This window comes from Siniperca chuatsi, linkage group LG15 (genome assembly GCF_020085105.1).
Source record: "Siniperca chuatsi isolate FFG_IHB_CAS linkage group LG15, ASM2008510v1, whole genome shotgun sequence".
NCBI lineage: Eukaryota > Metazoa > Chordata > Actinopteri > Centrarchiformes > Sinipercidae > Siniperca > Siniperca chuatsi.
In genome coordinates this window covers 14,618,388-14,638,609 of record NC_058056.1, presented here as the reverse complement: position 1 = coordinate 14,638,609, position 20,222 = coordinate 14,618,388, and the positions used below count along the sequence as shown (strand labels likewise).

The window sequence follows — 20,222 nt, the reverse complement described above, 5'->3', positions numbered from 1 at the left end:
GTTAGGTGGAACCCTCACAAGAAAAAATATATAGGCCTATCTATATCTATCTATCTATCTATCTATCTATCTATCTATCTATCTATCTATCTATCTATCTATCTATCTATCTATTTTGCTTGTTGTAACCAACATGAAGCAGGAGGTGTTTTGGAGTGACCTCCCGTCACAATATTTGAAGGCACAATATTTAATGGGGAATATTCATCAATTGAACACTGCTGTTACAGAAATACTATTATATAATACTACTACAGAAAACTATGAAAAACTTGTTGGGTTTATAACCATAAAACACATAAAGAAACAAAGAGATTAAGGATTTATTTTTCATCAAGTCAAAGTGGGAATAACTTTAAACATAAGTGATGATTGATGACTGTACAACTGTCAATAATATAAAGCAGTGCTGTCAGCCCTTTATAAATCAGGAGACATTAGACTGTGATTGTCAGTTTTTGTGTGAGTGGGAATCACATTCAACTGTATCGACCAGCTTGATTAGAAAAGTTGAAAAGTTATATGAAAGTTAAATGAAAAGTTGACAAAACTTAATTAATACAGAGTCAACTGAAAAAAGCAGATACCTCTCCTCAATAAATAACAAAGGATTTTACCACTCCAACTTGCTTTCCACTGAACAATGAAAAGACCATCCCTCTTTGCAATTCTAATTACATTAAATGACACATCTCAATGGGTTGTTTATCCTCCTTATCCTAAACAATTGTTCAACCTCTTTCTTGCCAGTATCTTTAAATCCTGAATCTAATGCGCTTAGTCAAACCCAAAAAACTGACATAGGATTAGAAATATTAATATTACATTCTAAATCCTTGTTATCATGTTCTTAATACAAAAAGAGCAAATTCTACAAGTATTTTATTATTTCAATATAATGAAAGTGATCAAGTGTCTGTCTCTCTGAAAAATGTTAATTTACTTAGAAGGAGGGCAAAAAGGAGGATCATGAAGTGATCAACTAAAAAAGCCACAATATCAACACAAAGACAGATAATAATCTGGAGCCAAGGAGATTAAATTGTTGTTGTTATTCGTCCCTGGGGCTGAGGGGATAAGGGTGGGCAGCAGGTTGTGTTTCCTTGTCATCTTGAAAAAGCAATTTCTGCTATGTGCAGGACACAATAAACCCTAACAACAGAAAAGCCCGTCATTCAGGACAACATGTATTGCACCCTGTAATCCTCCCATAGCACCACTTATTTAAAATCATTGCTCCATTTTTAGTATAGCTGCCTGATGAAGAATATCAACTTGAATTAAGATTTAAGAGTCATTAAAGGAGAAACACAAATGCAAATATCATGAAATAAAAAAGGCTGATACCAAATTGGCTACAAACTACAAAAAGCAGACCATCTGACAGTGCTCTGAAAATTGATTCCTGTTAAATTTACAAGAAAATTGGGTATTTATCTGTTGTTTGGTTGTTGTTACCTTGTTTTTGGCATTTTAACCATGCAACACGCCTTGTGTGATTGAAATAATGTGATAAATTACACACAAGTCCAGCAATGAATAGCAGTTAAGATTTAATGCTTCTACGAGGCGTGCTCTTATCCAAAATGTCTACACAAAATAAAAGCATTTTCCTTTTCATTCTAATTGTCACTGTCACTACATTCTTTTATCTGTATTTTCCCAATCGCTTTCTCCATTCGCTCTTTATTCTAGGGAGCTTCACAGGAAACAAATCACAGGAAAATGACAAGCGCCAACAATAACTCAATGACAGATTTCAAGAGAGGCAATATGGCAAGATTGTTTTTGAATACAGGATGTATTTGTGGGGATGAAAAATGAACTGGGGACTTAATATGCACCTTTAGAAAACAAAATAATTTATGTTTTGATGATGACATGCAGTCGGTTGCCATCAGAAGCCAAATGTGGAGAGAACATTTCATTTATACAACAGCAATTCCAAGTCAAGTGATGATGTTGATTTAATTGTAACCTCTACCAAAGCACTTCATAAAAGCTTGTAAATGTGTAATGTATGTGGAGTTTAATGTTGTTCATTCATTACACATACTGCGCATAATGCTTCGATAAGCATTGCACAAGATGCAGCATTATCTTTGGCATCACACATCAATCAATGTCCTCATCCCTCTCACTTCACCCACAACATCAACCAACACTAGAACCTGAGTAGATAGCAGTGAAAACATGGTCCATTCAGCAATTATTCACAGAGTCTTGGACTAATGGCGCTCTGAATGCACAGACACAGCAAATGTAGGGAGTTAGTGGACCAGCAGTAATGGCCCCATACAGAGCATGTGTTTTTCTGTGTGTGTGTGTGTGTGATGGTGGGGATGGGGGAAAGAGCATCATCTATAACTGAATCACAACAAGCAGAAACATGTCTAATTATGAATCCAGACTACAACTGTAGAGACCAACTCACTTCCCCCTCTCACCCTCTTGTTCCCTCCCGCCCGAGCCGGGCTCCATATCAGGCAGATGAAAACATAACCTGTCACATTCCATCCCATTAAACCAGCTGCGAACCATGTAGTCTGCTCACATGGAGGAGTGAAGAGAGGGAGAGAGATAGACAGAGCGAGCAGTGCATCTGGGTTCACTCAGAACTGATGAATTATTCACAATCTTTATGCTAATGTCATTTTAATGTTAAAAATACTGACAGATAAGCAAAGAGAAACATACAGTATGAAGTGGTATGCTCACTATAAGCTTACACTACACACAGGAATACAATTGCATTAACAACAGTTATATTTCTAGCATATTCATACTGCACATACTGTACACAAATATAAAATATTTAAGTATCCTTTGCAATACTTAATGTATTAGAGAGCTCTCACTGAGCCCCCAAATTTGTGCATTAGAGTGTGTTTTTTTATTCAATGTGAGTCCATCAGCTGCCATTTGATGTCAGGCAGAGCAAGGTAATGACAGTGCACTCACTTGCACAGTCATTAGCCCCGCTGAATGCTGGGAATTAACACAAATTAAGTGAAGTTAAGTACATGCATTAGAGGAGCTTGTTTGGGGGTGAGCTTTTCACTTTTGCTGCCTAGAGTTGGCTGTTGCCTCACATGTTCAGCAAAGGCTACACAGGCAGGAAACACAAAATTAAAGCATACACACAAGTATCCGCCTCAACTAATAACCTACAAAGCAGGTGGTAAATTCATTGAGGACTGATTAGCAGTGTCATAAAGGGAGAGCTAATGGAGCTCTAAGGACACCTAGTGGTCACATTCACACCACTGAGCCATAAAGGCCATAGTTCAGGTTGGTGGAAGAAATATGAAAGAAAATGTTACTGCTTCTGGCTTCAATGGATTCAAAGTGATGTCCTTTGGAAAGAATGTCCCTGGTGAAAATGAACTCTCTGCTTTTGCTGCTGTTTACAATTTAGGCATACATTTCCCCAAACTAGTCTAACTTAATTATGTATGTTGTGTCTTTTTTAAGGAGTACGTATTATTATTAAAAAGTACAGGTCTCAAGTTAAATAAAACAATAATTTAACTTTATAAGACGTTGTTGGGACAGATAACAGTCTGCACAGTGACAGTGAGAACGACTTTCTTTCCCTGCTATTTATGCATAGGTTGATGGATAGGAATAGAATGTCCGATCTATTTTTTCACATGGAGGTTTTCATCTTTATTATCAGTTTAGGGGTCTCACAATAAAAAAGGCTTTAGATCACATAATATAGGCTGTATCCTCCACATTTAAGGCTCAGACTAGTGGTTTTGTTAACTACAGGATTACTAGATACTAGACTAAATTGACAGAAAGACAGAGAGGATTATAATTTCATGTTCAGCAGAACTAATATCATAAATATCAAGTGGGGTAAATTCATTTCCAGTTACAACACACGAGATTTGCCTATTAGTCGAAACTGTGGTGGGCTTTTAGAAAAGAGGCTAACATGAAATCCATTTGGACCTCATTCAAGATTATATCTTTATCTGAGTGACTGCAGATTATTGTGCACAGAGAGGTGTGCTAAAGCTGGATTATCCAGTTGTTGGAGATGCATTTGACCCAATGGACGCAGCTTGCCACCCTCACACGCCCTTACATCTGTGGGTGTTTTTTTACTTGTTTGGAGCCAAAGATGGGATAGCAGTAGAAATGACACCAAAACCTCTCATCCTCAGATTACCATGGTTAGTGATCCACATATGTGGATAGAAAATAAGGTCACAGTCATTATAAATGCATTTGAAAGGGATGCACTACATGCAACTTTCAAGTAGCCTAATTTTCTTCAACCCCAAACATGTTTTAGTTTAAACTAAAGAGCTGCAAAGGTGATTTATTGATATGTAAACAGCAACAGAAAGTTACTTATCGCCATGTCAAAAAACAAAAGATACTTGAATTATCCTATGTTTTGACTTTTTCCTCATTAAATATGCAAACGTAGCAGATGCTCATATTTATTAAGGCCCACTTACAAAAACACCACCTTCAAGATATGATCTCTTAAAATGCTGTGATATATGACCACACCACAGTCATGGCTGTCGCATGTGTTCACCTTTGGATTGTGTACTGATTGACCAGTATCAGTGTATGCTCCACCTCTTCTGGCAGCTACATGGGTGGAGGTTTGCCACCATTTGGAAATCTGCAATATAACAAGTATGTGGAAATAGTCAAAGTGTATTCATAATATTATCAGATCTCTCACATTTTAAAGAAGCATAATTATGTCTTGAATTTTGATTTACCAACCTGCTGTCTTGCTCCTGGTTAGGATTCATGATGATGACTCTGTTCCCATCAGGAAGGAGACCTGTGGTTGTCAGGTTGCTTCCTGTTCTACGAATGTGTCTAAAGGTAATGTCAGTTTGGCCGCTTCGAGCAGCATTACCATGCTTGTGCTTCTTGTCTGAATTGGGAATTAAAACAAGGGTGTGGGTTAGAGAGCCAGAGTAAGGATAAGTGTCAAACCTGTGGTCAACTTAATACACAACAGTTTTCTGGTACATTGTTATACTAAAAAGTTAATCCTTATTACTGTATTAGAACTCCAAGACCAGCTTCTTGTTATGCACAATCATATTTATCAAGAAACTAATGATCTTCAAGAGGAGAAATGTCACACTCACGCTTGTATGTGTAATGAGATTGGGCCTCGTCCATGTTACTCTGCAGGATATCGTGCCCATGCATAAAGTTCTGCAGTCCTCCACTCATTCCTCTTAGAGGGGTGTTTCGAGGCATGAGGGGTAGCAGTCCAGGTAGGTTTATTTCAGTGGTAGGAAGAGAAGCTCCAGGGCATTGGTAGCATGGCTTTAAGAGGAATATTAAATAGGGAGCATAAGGAAGATATAAGTAATACTCCAGGACAGGATTAGGTTGAAAAACATAAGCAGATATTCAGATAAAGTGTTAAAAATGATCTCTTCAGTGCCTCCAGGGCCAACTCAATGTCTTTCACCTCACTGACATATGTACCCTGTAATTGTTTCTATTTTCTATACCTTCCTATGGCTTCTACTGTCACTGCAGTGTGTCCACTCCACCCACACACTTGGCAGGAGATTGGTGATTAAATCCCTTGTTGTTCCACATATATAAGCATATTATAGGGGAATAGTAATTACTACTCATCAATAACAATGTTCAAATTCAAACAAAAGCAGTCACAGGCATAAATTGAGAGTGACAACGGAGATGGCAGCTATGAGAGTCAGTAGGGGGGAGATTTGTGTTTTTAATGAGAAAACCCAGGCTCTCTGCTCTGTCATTTCCACATCTACGCTTAACAAGCAGAGGGGGTCGTGTTGACCTGGCTAATAGGGGGTAAATCCACTGGTACATTATCGGCCGGGCACATTTCATCTAATCAGCAGGATGATGCCGGCAGGCTTAGGCTTTTAATTCAGAACTGCAGGAGAATTAATGCCCTGGTCTCTCATTACATGAGCATCAAATCAGTCAGACTGAAAGAGTTTGATCCAGGCTTTCCCTGTTTTTTGGTGGCTACAGTTTGGTTGTCATTTTGTTTCTTTCAGCTAGACTACATCTTAGATGATAAGGCCCATTATGAACCTACACAAACAAGTTTTTTGTTAATTTGTTGTTCAGACAGTTTCATACTGAAATACAAAGAGGGAAGTAAAATAAGAGAGCGTGGCAATGAAAGTTCCCTTTCTTGCAAACCAACCGTATTCCTAACCTTGCAAACATGTTATAAGTATCTTCATTTTTGATACGGCTGTAGCCAGGGTTTTAGAGAAAATGAGGTCGCGGGTCCCCCCAACGCTCTCCTTAGCACAATTTTATGTCCCAACCTGAAGGTCTAAATGGTGTTTCAAAGCCTTCTCCACACTGCCAGGAATAAAATTATGGGAGATAAATGCTGAAGCCTTAATTTATTTATTATTTTGATGTCCTTAAAGTAGTCAAATTTAAACATTGTGTCTGAAAATACTCAAATAATCTTATAAAATACCCACCATATGTAAGTTTTAAATAGTAGAATTCTTTGGCTCGACATGACCTCCACATCCTCAGTGGTAGCTACGACCTTGTATGTATGTGTATATATGTGTACATATGTGTGTGAGTGTTTCTGAGTGAGTATGCATGTTGTGTGCACTTCTCACTGATGGATCAGCACTGAGAAGTTCAGCCCTGGTCCTTTCCTCCAGGGTGACCATCACTCCATCCAAGACCTGCAGCCGGGACAGACGGAGCACTACCGCTGGTCTGTGGAGAGAATTTCTGGCCACCTGGAATATAAAAAAAAGCAACAAGCCAGTGATAAATTATACTGACCCTAAATAACATCCAGCAATTTTAACTGTGGAGCCTCAGTGAAGCCTGTCCTGAGACATCTGGGATAAATATGATGCTATGTGGGTCTCAAAGTAGCTAGCATGTTCCCAACAGATATTCCAGTGACCCAGCTGACAGCAGCAGATAGCTCAGTGCCCAGCTGAGGGCACCCTCTGGACAGGGTACAAATTCAGTCTGTCCAGTCATGGAACTTAATGTTCCTATAGGACACTGCTGCTGTGATTAAGTTGTGAGTGCATGCCAAAGGATGTCCAGTGGAGAGGAGACAGACTTTGGCTAGGGAACATGGGTGAGGTAGCAATCTCATGCTGTCAACAGCAGGAGGTATTGTCTCCGGGGTGGCTGTTGGCCTCTACCCCCTGGCAGGATTAACCCCTCCTATGGGAATAGACCACTATAGAAGCTACCACAGCTGAGCATAGGGAGGCCATGGGCTGCAGGCTCTGCTCAGGCCTGATCCATGAGCTCCAGATGGGTGATGTACCGGGCCAATAGCACCCTGCCATTTGGTCAACGGATTTGTCTCTGATGCCGGCCAGTTTGAGGCACAGCAGATGGCCCATCATGTAATCGCTTAATTTGGAACCACAGAGTTACACTGGGATAGTGTTTTGGATTGTGCAAGTGAGAAATTGAGCCTGTGAGTGTGCTTTTGATCATTTGTTTGCAAGTGAAAGAGTTCAAAGTGTCCTGTGACTGACAGCTAGTAGAGTCACATCACTGGGCCAAGCTCATAATAGCAAAACGAACTTGGATAATATTTTTTTCCAAGTTACATCACCTAAATGTGAATGCACAAATACTTACGGGATTGCCAACAACAGAGAGCTCCGTCAGCGAAGGAAGAACTTCTAGTTTGTCAAGCTCTGTGGTGTCCTACAAGAAGTAAAGAAACAAAGATTTTCTGAAGTTCTTTTTCATTCACTACCACCTGCCCCATTTAAATTTTCTTTCCCACTGGTTGTAGCCTGCTGTGTGTTGATAATGGAGACATATGCATCAGGACTGAACCTTTCATAATTTTGGTTTAGGGAGGATGGAAGCAGCTGATGGGAGAGATTACATGTGTGAGCTCTCATTAATCTCATGAGAGAGTTTGGGCACGCAACAGGGCATGGGGGCGTTTTCTCTCATTCCCAGGTTTATGGTTGCACTTGGCTGTGATTCAAAGACACCCCCACTGTGAGAACTGTTGTGCTGGGATGATTGTTGTATTTTATGTCTTAATTGAATGCATAAAAACATTAAGGAAGTGAAGGGAAGAAGGAACTGGCAACAAAAGTGCAAATCACTCGCCCTGGGTGAGAAGGAGATGCAGACTGAGAAGCTGATTACACGTTTTCCTGATTGTTCACCTCTTTCTTCATACACCCGACCCTGACCTTCAATCAAACTTGATTCTCCTTAATGCTACCCCTCGCATGCCACAGCGGGGTGGTAATGACTCATAATTACTATACTTCATGTCTTACTTTGCAAATGCAGGGAAAAGTAATACTGCTGCATGCTGAATAAAATACATTCTTAAACATCTGACACATTTTACATATGAACCAATCAGTAAAATTTGGTGGTAAATCAAAAACAGCAAAAAGCTTACTATGACCTTACTGGTCACCTCAGGAAATCACTGTGGTGAGAGTCATTAAGGCAGTTTTATTAAAAATCTGAATATAAACATAAAAATAAAATCCAGCATGTGAGGAGACTACTGCTGCTGGAGGAGAATACCTGCAGCTTGTTCATGCCAAGAAAGAGCTTGCGGAGCTCAGTCAAAGGATCTAGATGGTTGAGCTCCCGGATCCGGTTCTCTGCTAGGTGCAGTTCTAGCAGGACATTCTGGGCTATGAAAGAGCTACCCGCCAGAGTTTTGATCCTGTTCCTGTCTAGCACAAGCTCTCTAAGCTGGTGAAGCCCCTCCAATCCTTCCACCTGACTGATCTCATTACCTAGGAGGAGAGAAAACCTTATCAAAACAATGGAAAGATATCTCAAACAATAGTCTAATATTTCTATAAGCAAAATAAGAGAGTCAAATATTTTTTTATTAATTTTAGCATTTTAAGGGAATATAAATATTGGTCAGGTATTTGTTGTTTGCCCCTGGTGTAAAAGGCACTGGAATTACAGAGACAGCTTTGAAAGGTTTCTAAGCAAAAAAGGAAGAAAGGACAAGTAAGGTCAGCTTTGTGGGACAAATCACCCTGAAAACTCAATCAAAAGCCATCAAAAGCTGTTGAAAGGAAAGTCAGTCGTTCTTTTCTTCAAGTCTCATCTCCCACCTGGCCTAAGGTCTATGGGAGACTTTGCTCTCAGTGCTTGCCTTTTCACAGGCTCTATACACTGCACTTTTAATAGGCTTTGTGAAGGAGGAGTGGTACGTCTAACATACATACCTTGAAGGTAGAGTGCTTTAAGATTGGTGAGCCTGCTGAGCTGCAGATTGGCCATATTGGAAATGCCATTGTGACTCAAATGCAGCACCTCCAGGCTGCCCATCAGTGGCTCCAGACTGCCAGTGGGCCCAGTTTCCCTTAAACACAGTCACAAATCGACAGTTTGCAACCTCTGTGGTTAAATTAACATCTCTTTCTCCTTGTCGACTGCCTCATTTAACTGGTTAGCCCTCACAGGTGCAGACCACCTGAAGGCAATCACAGTCAGGGCAAACAAAAGCATGCCTTTCACAGCACTGCTTATGTACTGGTTTCTATAAAAGGGAAATGTAATTGGAAGATATCATTATTCCCACAATATACTGACAATGTAGAAACTTAAAATATATAGACCAAGATTTCAATATTCAGTTTATTTTAGGGATAATATATCTAGAAAGAATAAATATGAATATCTATGGAAGCTATTAATATTAATATTAATAACTTATTTTGAACCAAATTACAATATCTTGAAACTGTGTTTACAACTAGATTTTATTAGGGTTTATAGGCAACAACTGTGACATAAATCTGACAGCAATCTGACAAGTGTCAAGAGACTGTTCATACATTGGCTGGTCAGTGCTGCCCCCTAATGGTTAAACATTCAGTTGACGTTCATGCTTCACACTTCCCAACAGTCTAACCTCATAAAATGTTAAAAAAAACAAAAACAAAAAAAAAAACATGAATTATGAGTTAAGTACTGTTTTACCCTTTGCCTTTGGATGGGCTCTGTTGGCCGTAACCACTGGAGTGAACTTTGCTGTACAGTATCTGTCTATTTGTCAGATGAGTCTGAGTCTTCTGTCTGGGCAGGATGGACTCAATGTGGTTGTAGTTCAGACACAGAGCCTGTCAAGAAGACACTGGAGATAATTATTTGTCCATGGCTCAGGTGCATTTCAAGCCAGCCTGTTGATTTTTGACATTAAGTGTAATTTGTACTTTGATGTTGGGCAGGTAGATGAGGCCCGAGAAAGAGGTGAGGTTGTTGTGGTCTAAGTTGACACTGCGCAGGCTACAGAACAGGTCTGCTGGAGACAGATCAACCATCCTGGGGGGGGGAGACACTTTTAATTTGTCTTGTTTTTCAACGCCTAATTTTTCAGCACCGTAAATCACTTTAGTCGTGCTCATTTTTGGATGTGTGGCGTGTTTATCTGTCTGAAGCTAGGCTATTACCTAATGGAGCAGGACTGCAGGGTCAGGTAGGTGATGTCTGTGTAGTTTGAGTGGCCCAGCTTCTCTGCTACCATGTCAGAGGTTAGTCTTCCTCCAAACATATCCTTTGCACTTTCACACTCAGTTACCTCCTAAAAAAAACAGCAGCGAATGCAAAACACTGGATATAATTAGCATTATTATAATATCTGAGAGGTTCGACTGGTTGCCGTTATCGGTACGTACGACTGCAGTGCCATCCAGAGCTTTTAGGGAGGGAATGTGGAACACCACGTAAATCCGATAGTTTTCCAGTTTCTCCAATAAAGGATTCCCATAAAGATCCAGAATGATGAGGTTTGTCAATCCCTGAAAAGAAAGGAGCATATGAGCTCAGACAACACAATGAAAATGGTGGGAAAATCCAAAACGTAGTGTCTTTATTTCTCTCCCACTGACCTTCAGGTAGTAGATGTCTTGTGATGTAGAAATTTGGTTGTTGCCGATGTAGAGCTCAAGAAGGGAACGAACTCTCTGGATGCCATGCAGGGAACTGATACAGTTGTTCTCCACAGACAGAAAGGACAGGTTGGGCAGCTGATCTAGGACTGAGGCATCCAGACTAGACAGCTGATTCCCATCTACACTCAGTTTGTTCAGGCAATGCAATTTTGATAGGCCTGAAGAAACAGAGCGTAAAGACAGACACAGAAATAATGATGGCTCTGATGGATCTTAATGTTGTGATTTTCCAACTTCATTGTCAAGTTGCCAGTGTGACTAACCATTGAGTGTGCTGATGCTGTTGTTGTTGAGAGAAAGTTCCTCCAGCTTCAAGCAGCTGTCAAGACCCTCCAATTTAAAAATGTCATTATCATTAAAGGAGGCCCAGCGCAGGTTGACCAACTTATTCAGATTGATCAGTTTGGAAATCCTCTGGCTGTCAAGGTTCAGAGCGGTGATCTGGTCAAAATTTCAGGCCACAAATGCATACAAAATTTATAAATTACTACAGATTTTAAACATGTATTACAATTAAAATTACTATTGCCACAGTTTTCCTAAAACTTCACAAATGCATTTTTAAAAATCACTCCTTTACGGTGAAACCCACATGCCTGTAGCTCACCTTTTCAGTCCAGTCTAGCTCTAGGTTGTGGCCCCAGGGTGCAGGACTGAGAAGACATAGGAGATGGGCTGTTGACAGCAGGCTGAGACTGCGAGGACGGTCACTGCTGGTACGTGAGTGAGCCAGAAGCGATACCTACGAACAGAGTGACAACAGGTCTGATTGAATTACAGTACGTCCTGAAATATACAGGATGTTCACATACTTTACTGCGTTCTTCATTGGAGCATCTTACTACTTATTTTTACGCAATAAATCAACATTTAAATTCACACTTTGCATGGTCCATCTCCAAGAAAAAAAAGTGAACTGCCCATAAAACATCTCATACTGTAAATATCCCAATAGGAGTCATTTTTATAATTAAACAAGAAATGTGCCAAGGCCTGAAACTGGGTCTCAGAAACAATTTCTTAATTATAAAATTAAATTGGATGTTACATTTATTTCCATACATGTTCTAGTTTTAATTCAAATTTGGATTTACCAATCACTGCACTTCAACCACACTGTACAGCAAAGCAACGGTATGAGTAAGATCTTCACCTGGTGAATTTTGGATTCGGCAGCCATCTGAACAGCATCAGCAGCCTCTTCCTCTGCTACCATCATATCATCCAGGTGTGTGAGGGTTGTTAGACGGCCCAGTATGGTCATTCTGACTGCTTCAGGCTGGAAAAAGGAAAACAGCTTCACTGCATGCCTCCTCATTGTGCCCTGTACTACATCTTGTATTTGATTTTATTTGATAACAGCACGCACCCTGTTCCAGGGGTTGTATCGGGTGTCAAGCTTCAGCAGAGCAGGTGTATGTTTCCTCAGCACAGCCGTATCCTCTCTGGCCTTGGTCAACTTGTTCCAGCGCACATCGAGCTGTTTGAGCTGTCCTAACCCCCTCAGCCCTTCTACAGTCACTAGGCGGTTATAGCTAGCGTCCAAAAACTCAAGGTTTGGCTGTGATTTCGATAACAGAGACAATAGATGTTAAATGTTTCCACTTTATAATATGGTCCACACAGTCTCTCCATATTATGTGCCACCCCACTATCCAGTTTCATTCAATACTACAGAGGCAAGTTACTATTTAAATGCTTTCTTATGACTTTGACACACTGTTTAGTTTAAGCTCAATATTACTATTTTCTATTGTCACTTTTACCATGTGAGAAATGTCATCCAGGCGTGTGAACTCATTGAAGCTGATAGTAAGATGCCGCAGAGCTGTGAGACGGGAAATCTCCTTTATTTTACTCAGACTGTTGCCATGAAGGTTCAGCACCTGAAGATTCAATACAATGCAGATAGTTTATTGTGAGTAAATGAAATGGCTTCAAAATCAAGTTGTCATTTGAAAAGCCAGAGTACTTACAGTGATCTGACTGAGGACATTGGCTCTGGCCACATTGAGTAGAATTTTGTCATCCAAGCTCAACAACTTGGGCTGTGGTTTCAGCACAGGTTCCATGTTGAGGACTTCCTTGTCCAGGATGATATCGTTGGAGGCAGTATCATCTCTGCCTGTGTTATGGCCTGGCAATGCAGCATGTTCTTGATCCTAGTAACAACATGTCAAAAGCATGTTAAAGCATGTGAATTGCCTGGTAGGTACATAATTATTTACTTGGAGTGAGAGTTAAAATTAAATTAAAAAAATCTAATTAAAATTAATTGTAAAACAAGTGTGCAACTAGAGAAGAGACACAAACATCAGAATTATGTTTTATCATCTGTGAGTTCTGGTTAAAAGCCATGCTACTAAATGTTAATTGCGTCAGAGCTCAGCATGACTGAGCAATTGTTTTACTAATTTGTTCATTTGTGCTGTCAAATTAAAAGCTTAAATAAAAATGGACTGTTGAGTTCTTCAATGCAGGCTGTATACAGTATGTTGATTTGCAACGCCACAGGGATATACAATAGCAAACCAATGAATAGATTACCCCGATGATGTATTCAAAATATATGATGTACTCAGGCAGGACAAGCTCATGGTCAAAAACAAACCACTGTCTTCGTCTGGGACTGCACTCGGGACCACTGTGTGTTTTGGAGGAGCGGGGTCTCTCTGAATGAAAAACACACAGAGATGCAAAGACATTTCACAAATAATGACTAAAATAATTGTTTGCATGCCTTTTAATATACTGCATACCTTCACTCATTGCAGTTCTGTGCTTAGTGTCCACATTGCGATACAAAGAATAGGCTCTGGGATAGATGCTTCTGTCCACCGGTTCTCCCACTCGGATAGGCATGCTGTGGCCCATGAACACTTTGGAAACAACAACCTGACCTACAGGCAAAAAGCACAAGCATTTTAGCTATTAAAAAAAAAAAAACAATAGCCACAGCTAAGGGGAATTTCTTTTTAAAAACTCACCGTGTTTGAAGGGGATCGTATCTGTACTATGCTTGGATTCGACTTGGCTGGCCTGACGCAGTGCGTGTTCAATTCTGGGCTGTTCGGTCACACTGAGACTATTGGATAAAGGTATAGCACCCTCTCTGTTCAAGGCCTGGTTCAAAGTCACCATCGTAAAAGTCAGCATGATTTGGAGTTTGTGTGAAAATATCACAGATTCTGTTCTATTACATAGCACTCATGTGTAATTATTTCTGTATACAAAAGGAGGACCATAATGTTGTGCAAAAATTACTAAGACTTTTAACAAGTTACACTTTCACACCAATAGAACTTTTCCTTCCTTCCATTATACATTGCATTCTGCTTAATAAACAAACAAAATTTGTAGAAATTCAATTTTGCAAATGTTGTTCATTATGTTACACGTAGTGAAATGAGTAACCTGTGACTTACTAGCTTAAGTTTTTCTCTTAATGCTCACTAGAATAAGTTCTGGTTGATGGGATTGAGTGTTGAGGGGTGGGGGAATTTTGAAACTAAAAAAAACAACAGTATACACACCTGATATTGTTGGGCTGTTTTGAAGCCTTCCTCTAGAATGCTCAAAATGTCTTCCTTCTCACTATTTTTTTCAGGGTCAGCTATGTAGAACAAGTGCTCCAGCCGACGTCTGTAATTCCTGCTTGAAAGGTTTATATTTAGATTCAAACTAATAATGGACGGTCCTGTTACTGTTACAGTGATGACAACAGTAATGTTAAAATGTCTGTAAATTATTGGTAAAAACACAATTATTATCACTTTTCATTACAGTCTAGTTTAACTTACTGTGAACAGATAGCAGACCCTTCGCTGGCTAGAAGGTTGTGAAGTTTGTCCTCAAAGCGAAGCCTCAAAACCCTGTTGTGGATGCGAATAACTCTATTGATTTTAATGCCAGTGATGCCGTGAACCTTAAAGTCTGAATGAGAGAAGCGGGAAAGCAGGAGGTCGCAACAGGAAGTAAACCTGTTGGGTACATAACATAGAAACTATGAGTTAAGGGAAGTGTGTTGTTGATTTTTCCTCTGTAGCTGTGAATTTCATGATGTTTGTAATTGTACTTAATAATACCAAGTACGCACCAAGGGTCTGTGGAGGAGCCCTCTTCTAAACGAATATTTCCAACACTTTCTAGCTCCATCAACAGAAACTGGACAGTATATTCCATCATGTTGGTGGCTTGGGCCAAATCCCGCTCATACCAGGATTCAATCCTGAATATAGAAGAAAGAACATTATTTCACATTAGGATTGGTTTCTTTAATCAGATGCTTCAATGTAGAAAGATATACAGTACAGTATGAGACTATATCACTGTAAAATTCTCTCTGTATCTTAGTCAAATATACAGACTCATCCAGCCTCCTTGTCCATAGCCCAATTCTCTCCCTCAGCGCTTCAATCTTGTTGAGTATTTTGTGTTCCATGGCGGGATCATGACTGATGTCAGCGGTTGGGTCACTTCTGACAGCTGAATCTTCAACCAGGTGGGTCCGTCCATCCTCCAACGTGGAGGCAGACTTCTTACAACTAGCCGGCAGCTTGGAGAGCTCACGTTCAAGCTAGGTATACATCCAAATGAAAACAGCTCTCTTAACTGTGTACAATAACAGCAACCTGCAGCTGGACTCTTGTTACAGCTGTTAAATAATTTTAAAAATGTTTCCAGGATTGTACATACATTCTTGAGGGTGTGACTGAGGGTTCTGATGCATTCTTCAGGTAACTGTAACATAGTTTTCTTCCTTTCCATCAGACTGAGCCGGGTCTCTGCCAGGTTCCTCTGAGCAGTATGTACACGCATGTTGTAGTACATCATTTTCTTCATTACTGTGGACTAAAAGAAAAAAAAGACAAACAAAATAGACAAGAACTGTTCAAACCAGAACCTCATTTTATGTTAATCAATATCTCCATAAGGTTTCTAAAGATTTTAAATGTGTCAAGCTAAATTAAAGGGAAATGTGCATATAAAACATCTAGAACTTTGAATTTAGGAAATGTATTTAAAAAAATCATGTCTTGGATTTAAATATTTCACTCATTATATGTATGATTTGTAACTCGAATGAAGCACTGGAACAACCAAATGCAGAACAAATATGTGTGAGCTATGGCAAATATAAGGTAATATTATTAGGAATTCGAGCAAATCATTAGCAATCAACAAAAATCAATAGCATTCGTATCCTCTCAAGAGCCAAACAGAAACTCAGGTGAGCTCAATCAGTGTAACGCAGGGGTCCTGTTGGTCTTCTCAATACCTCAGCTGCTTCCTTGACTTGTTTGCTCGAGACGTCATAGGTGTCAAGTCGCTGGAGGCCTGGCATGTGGTAAAGAACGTGTGTGGCATAGTTACACAGCAGACACACTGGGTTAGGGGATGACGTTGGGTCCTTCAGTGCTAGTTCTCTCAGATTGGGTAAGCAGTCAAGCAGTGTCAACTCCTGTTACAACAACAACAACAAAACACAGGCTAGTTGATTAATATGGTTTCTCTTAATTCTAAGGCTCAGATTGTGCCCTAAAAACACTACTGTCTCTCAAGAAAAAAGTAACCCTTTACAGTGCTTTTTTTTAAAGAACCAGCAGACGCAGATATCACTGAGGTCTACATTTTATTGCTCTGTCTGGAATATTTTTTAATCTCTTGTAGGCTGTTAGAATCCAGATGATTTGAAAGCCAAATGAATGCTCCAGTAACTGTTGCATTATCACTAATTATAAAGAGATTGTAGTACAAGAGATATTATGTATACAAATCAGATATATTATGGCAACTTCTACTTAGTGATGAAAAGAAAAATGAAATTTGTGCCTAGCCTCTGCAGTCCCTGTCTTATTGACTGCCCACTAAAAAGGAAGTTTGAATATTAGACAAATGCCATGATAAGCCAAACACTTCTTTTGCAACTTCTTTTTCCCCCTCCATAGTCGTTGAAAGAAATGCCACATTGTAATGACAAAGGAGCAAAGACTTTTTCTTTTTCTTTGATTCCACAGTTGTTGCAATATGCTGGGCACTTTGTACATTGAATGAGAATAATTGCATTCTTTAAAGCCAAGCTGGGTTTAGGACAAAAGGTGGATTACAGGCAGTAGGCGATTTGAGGGAGGATGATATCCCCCTTGTTAGTAAAATGACCAAAATGCATCCCCCTTGTTAACCTGCCATCTTACCTTTCTTTCCCCTAGTAGCAGAGAGAGTGCAGGGGCAGAGGGGTTGTTTAGTTGAATATGTTAATCTAGTCTGCCTGACTTATTGATCCTTTATCTGACTGAGGTTTGTGCAAGTTACAATCAATGGCCACGACCATGTGCTGTGTATTGATAAATCCATGGCGCTGTCCGTGGTGCTGAAGTAGCAGACAGATTTGTAATTGCGACTTTTTCTCTGAGGCCTGCCCTTCTGTCAGTTTCGTCTTGGATAATAATATAATATTTTCTAAAGCATATAGATACTGTCCGTTTCCTTGACTGAGTGTAAATGTTCTGAATTAACGTATACAGTATATGTCTAAAATGTCTAACTGACTAACAGAAACCTGCATATTAAAAAACTTCTTCTTCTAATCTTTTAAGATACATTTTTTAAATAGATCTTATCATGAATGTATATCATTGAATCCAGAAGGACAAACATTGAAATTATGCTGCTCAATGCTTCAGTGAAGGCCTTGTGCAGCCATCCTATTGTAGAATTGATTGAAAATCTGAACTGGCCAAGACCCGAACATTTTACAAGAATTTGGAAATGCCCTTTCTTCAGACCAAGGATTTTAATAAGATTTTACAAAATGAGTAGGGCAACGTTTTACAGAAGAAATTTCAAAAGCATGTCTATGTTTTTAATCTTACCTTAAAGGAGCTGATCTTGTTTCCGGACAGATTAAGATTCTGAAGGCTGACATTAGGATCAAGGCAATGCCCTTAGAAGAAGTTAAAAATTATTTGGTTATTATTTCTTTCATACAGCTCACTGAATCGCAGTCAAACTTGGCACAGAAAATACAGAGGATTCTAAAAACCTACCAATCTTTTCAATATTGTTGTCAGCAAGGTTTAGTTCTTTGAGGTTTTGAAGCGTGTTCAAGCCCTTTAGAAAAAAATAAACCAACCACACATAACAGACAACTGATCAAAAATGGGAGCATGCGTCTTTGACAAAACATCATATTTTATTTACTGATATGATAAATTGTGTAAAAATGAAGTTTTGGTGAGCCAAATCAATAGAAATTCAGAAATAAAATTCACAGGTTAACACATATTGCAGAATGTTGTTTGATAAACATGCAAAGGAATAGATTAATTCATAATTCATCTGTAATACAGTTCAAACCTGTATCAGAGTTATGCAGTTATTGTTGAGCCATAGGACTTCTAGGTTGATCTGCGATTCTAAATTCTTTATTTCACAGATTTGATTATCATAAAGGTAGAGTTTCTCTAGTTGTAGACAATTCTGTAGTCCAGATATTCCCTGCAAAAAGAGAAGATGAAGACAATTTTTTGTTTAATATACTGTATATGACATATGTTGTAAAATTCACTTAGCATACTGTTTTGCTTAAACTATGGGTTGGGATCCCAAAATTGTCATCCATGCATGCACGATTTGCTGTCATTAGATGCCACAGAGGAGAAAAATTGTGATCACAGTGTGTAAGGTTTAAGAACAGTTGCAATCACTTGCAATATAAACCATAGTAATGATTCAAAGCATAACATATTATTGTTATCAGCAATGCCAGTATTGATTATTAGAAATCTTACCAGCACAACAGACTTACTGTCAGATGGCACTGGACTACCCAGAGCTCCCTAAGCAGAGGACAGCCCTCAAATCCCTCAATGTGTTTTATGTTCTGGCCCACTATGGTAAGCTGGCAGAGCCTTGGGAAGAAGGAAAGCCCAACCATGCGAGGAAAACCAGAGAAGAAGATCTCCAGGGAGCTGATGTTGCTTCCTTCTTGTGCAATCTTTTCATAGGACACTCCATTGGCCATGCACTGTTGAGAAAAATGTTCATGTGACAGAATATGTACTTATATTTAGCTAGGCCTAATCATTATTTGTCAGGAAAAATTATAGTGAAAATTATAAAATACAATAAATGACAAAATATGCATAGGCCTATAGCCTACACGTTGGATTGCAACATTTCACCTGATGAATTCAGTTGTTGGAAGCAGTTATAAGTATTAAAACTGGATATTAACCTAGATACCATTTATCATTATAACCAAATGAATGTGAATTTCATACTCACCAGCTCTTTGACCACCTCCTCGTCACCACGGTGCTTATGTTTCTCACTCTGTATCATAACTTGTCCGTCTTGAAATATAACGTTACTGTAGCTGAGCTAAAGCTAAATAAAGCAGTGTGTTAACTAATTTGCCCTTATAATGCATACACCCTGCTTTATTCTACTAATGGTCTATTGGGAGACTAAAGAGCATAGCAATTAGGCTGCCAGATAGGGTAAGCATGGTAACTAATAACTGAGGTAGTAAACAAACACACTAAATGTCGCCACACATTCACGCTAACTTCACTAGCCTTTAAAGTGCTACCAGCTAGCTAACGTTAGGCGCAGATATTTGAACTGTTAGCTCACGTCCGTTATAAATGTCAGTATTAACATAAATTAAAATTAAACATCGAATGGCAAACAGAATTAACACTAATACCGGCGGACTTCAGATCAAACACAAACTCTGTGGCCCATCTGACTTTAGCAATGTTTGGCATCAGACTGTGTCCAGGCAGGAGCGTCTGGTTGCTAAGGAGCCATGTTGAAACTTTAGATCATAGCTAGCGTTACCACATGATGGCGCCACACTGCAATATAATTTTTTCACCATATCATAAAATGTTGCTATCTTTTATAGGCACAGTTTTTATAAAACATTACCCTACAATTTCTATCTAATTTTCATCATATTCAGTTCGTATTATTGACCTGGAAATTCCATCTTTATTATGCATCCCCTGGGCCATGCGTCCAATTTCACTGAGTTGTAGAGATTGCTACAGGCTACCTGTTTCACCACGCCAAGCTTCATTTTGCTGTCATTCACGGCGTCAATGTCAAATACTTCATTGACTACATTTGTACGCCGAAAATGCCTTTCATAAATGACTCTGCCCCATATAAAGTGCCAACCCTGAGCCTCGCGGACACCATGACGTCACCGTTGGAGCAGTGAACTAAAACAATCAACCTCACTCCTCTCTTCTTGCTCCCCGA

The 20,222-nt window shown here is 39.4% G+C and overlaps 1 protein-coding gene across 3 annotated transcripts; it reads right to left on the bottom strand.

Annotated features, from left to right (window-relative positions):
• Nucleotides 1-1,536: 1,536 nt before the first annotated feature.
• Nucleotides 1,537-20,058, bottom strand: lrrc9 (leucine rich repeat containing 9). Of its 3 annotated transcripts, none has more exons than XM_044167764.1 (32): nt 19,239-19,798; nt 18,760-18,978; nt 18,309-18,449; nt 17,999-18,062; nt 17,825-17,895; nt 16,231-16,413; nt 15,648-15,803; nt 15,320-15,528; nt 15,049-15,180; nt 14,753-14,932; nt 14,486-14,606; nt 13,940-14,075; nt 13,712-13,852; nt 13,500-13,624; nt 12,929-13,114; nt 12,719-12,838; nt 12,322-12,513; nt 12,106-12,231; nt 11,560-11,694; nt 11,216-11,393; nt 10,890-11,110; nt 10,677-10,799; nt 10,452-10,582; nt 10,215-10,323; nt 9,982-10,121; nt 9,225-9,361; nt 8,560-8,777; nt 7,636-7,704; nt 6,636-6,761; nt 5,133-5,316; nt 4,756-4,912; nt 1,537-4,648 (listed from the first exon to the last, which is right to left on the bottom strand). In XM_044167764.1, exons 1-32 carry the CDS (start codon nt 19,293-19,295, stop codon nt 4,615-4,617), a joined length of 4,521 nt encoding a protein of 1,506 aa, XP_044023699.1. In that variant the 5' UTR covers nt 19,296-19,798; the 3' UTR covers nt 1,537-4,614. The 3 variants fall into 3 exon arrangements, with proteins under 3 accessions (XP_044023699.1, XP_044023700.1, XP_044023701.1); XM_044167765.1 differs by having other exon boundaries at nt 14,486-14,603; XM_044167766.1 differs by lacking the exons at nt 1,537-4,648; nt 4,756-4,912; nt 5,133-5,316; ... (1 more) ...; nt 7,636-7,704; nt 8,560-8,777 and having other exon boundaries at nt 9,226-9,538; nt 19,239-20,058.
• Nucleotides 20,059-20,222: the final 164 nt, after the last annotated feature.

Bases quoted from the DNA above. Each gene is read 5' to 3' on its own strand.
- lrrc9 (XM_044167764.1), bottom strand. From the start codon at position 19,295: ATGATACAGAGTGAGAAACATAAGCACCGTGGTGACGAGGAGGTGGTC. The intron at 13,115-13,499 runs GTAATCTATTCA...TGTTGTTACTAG, and splicing joins ATTTTGAATACATCATCGGG to GATCAAGAACATGCTGCATT. The intron at 10,122-10,214 runs GTACAAATTACA...TCTTCTTGACAG, and splicing joins TCTACCTGCCCAACATCAAA to GCTCTGTGTCTGAACTACAA.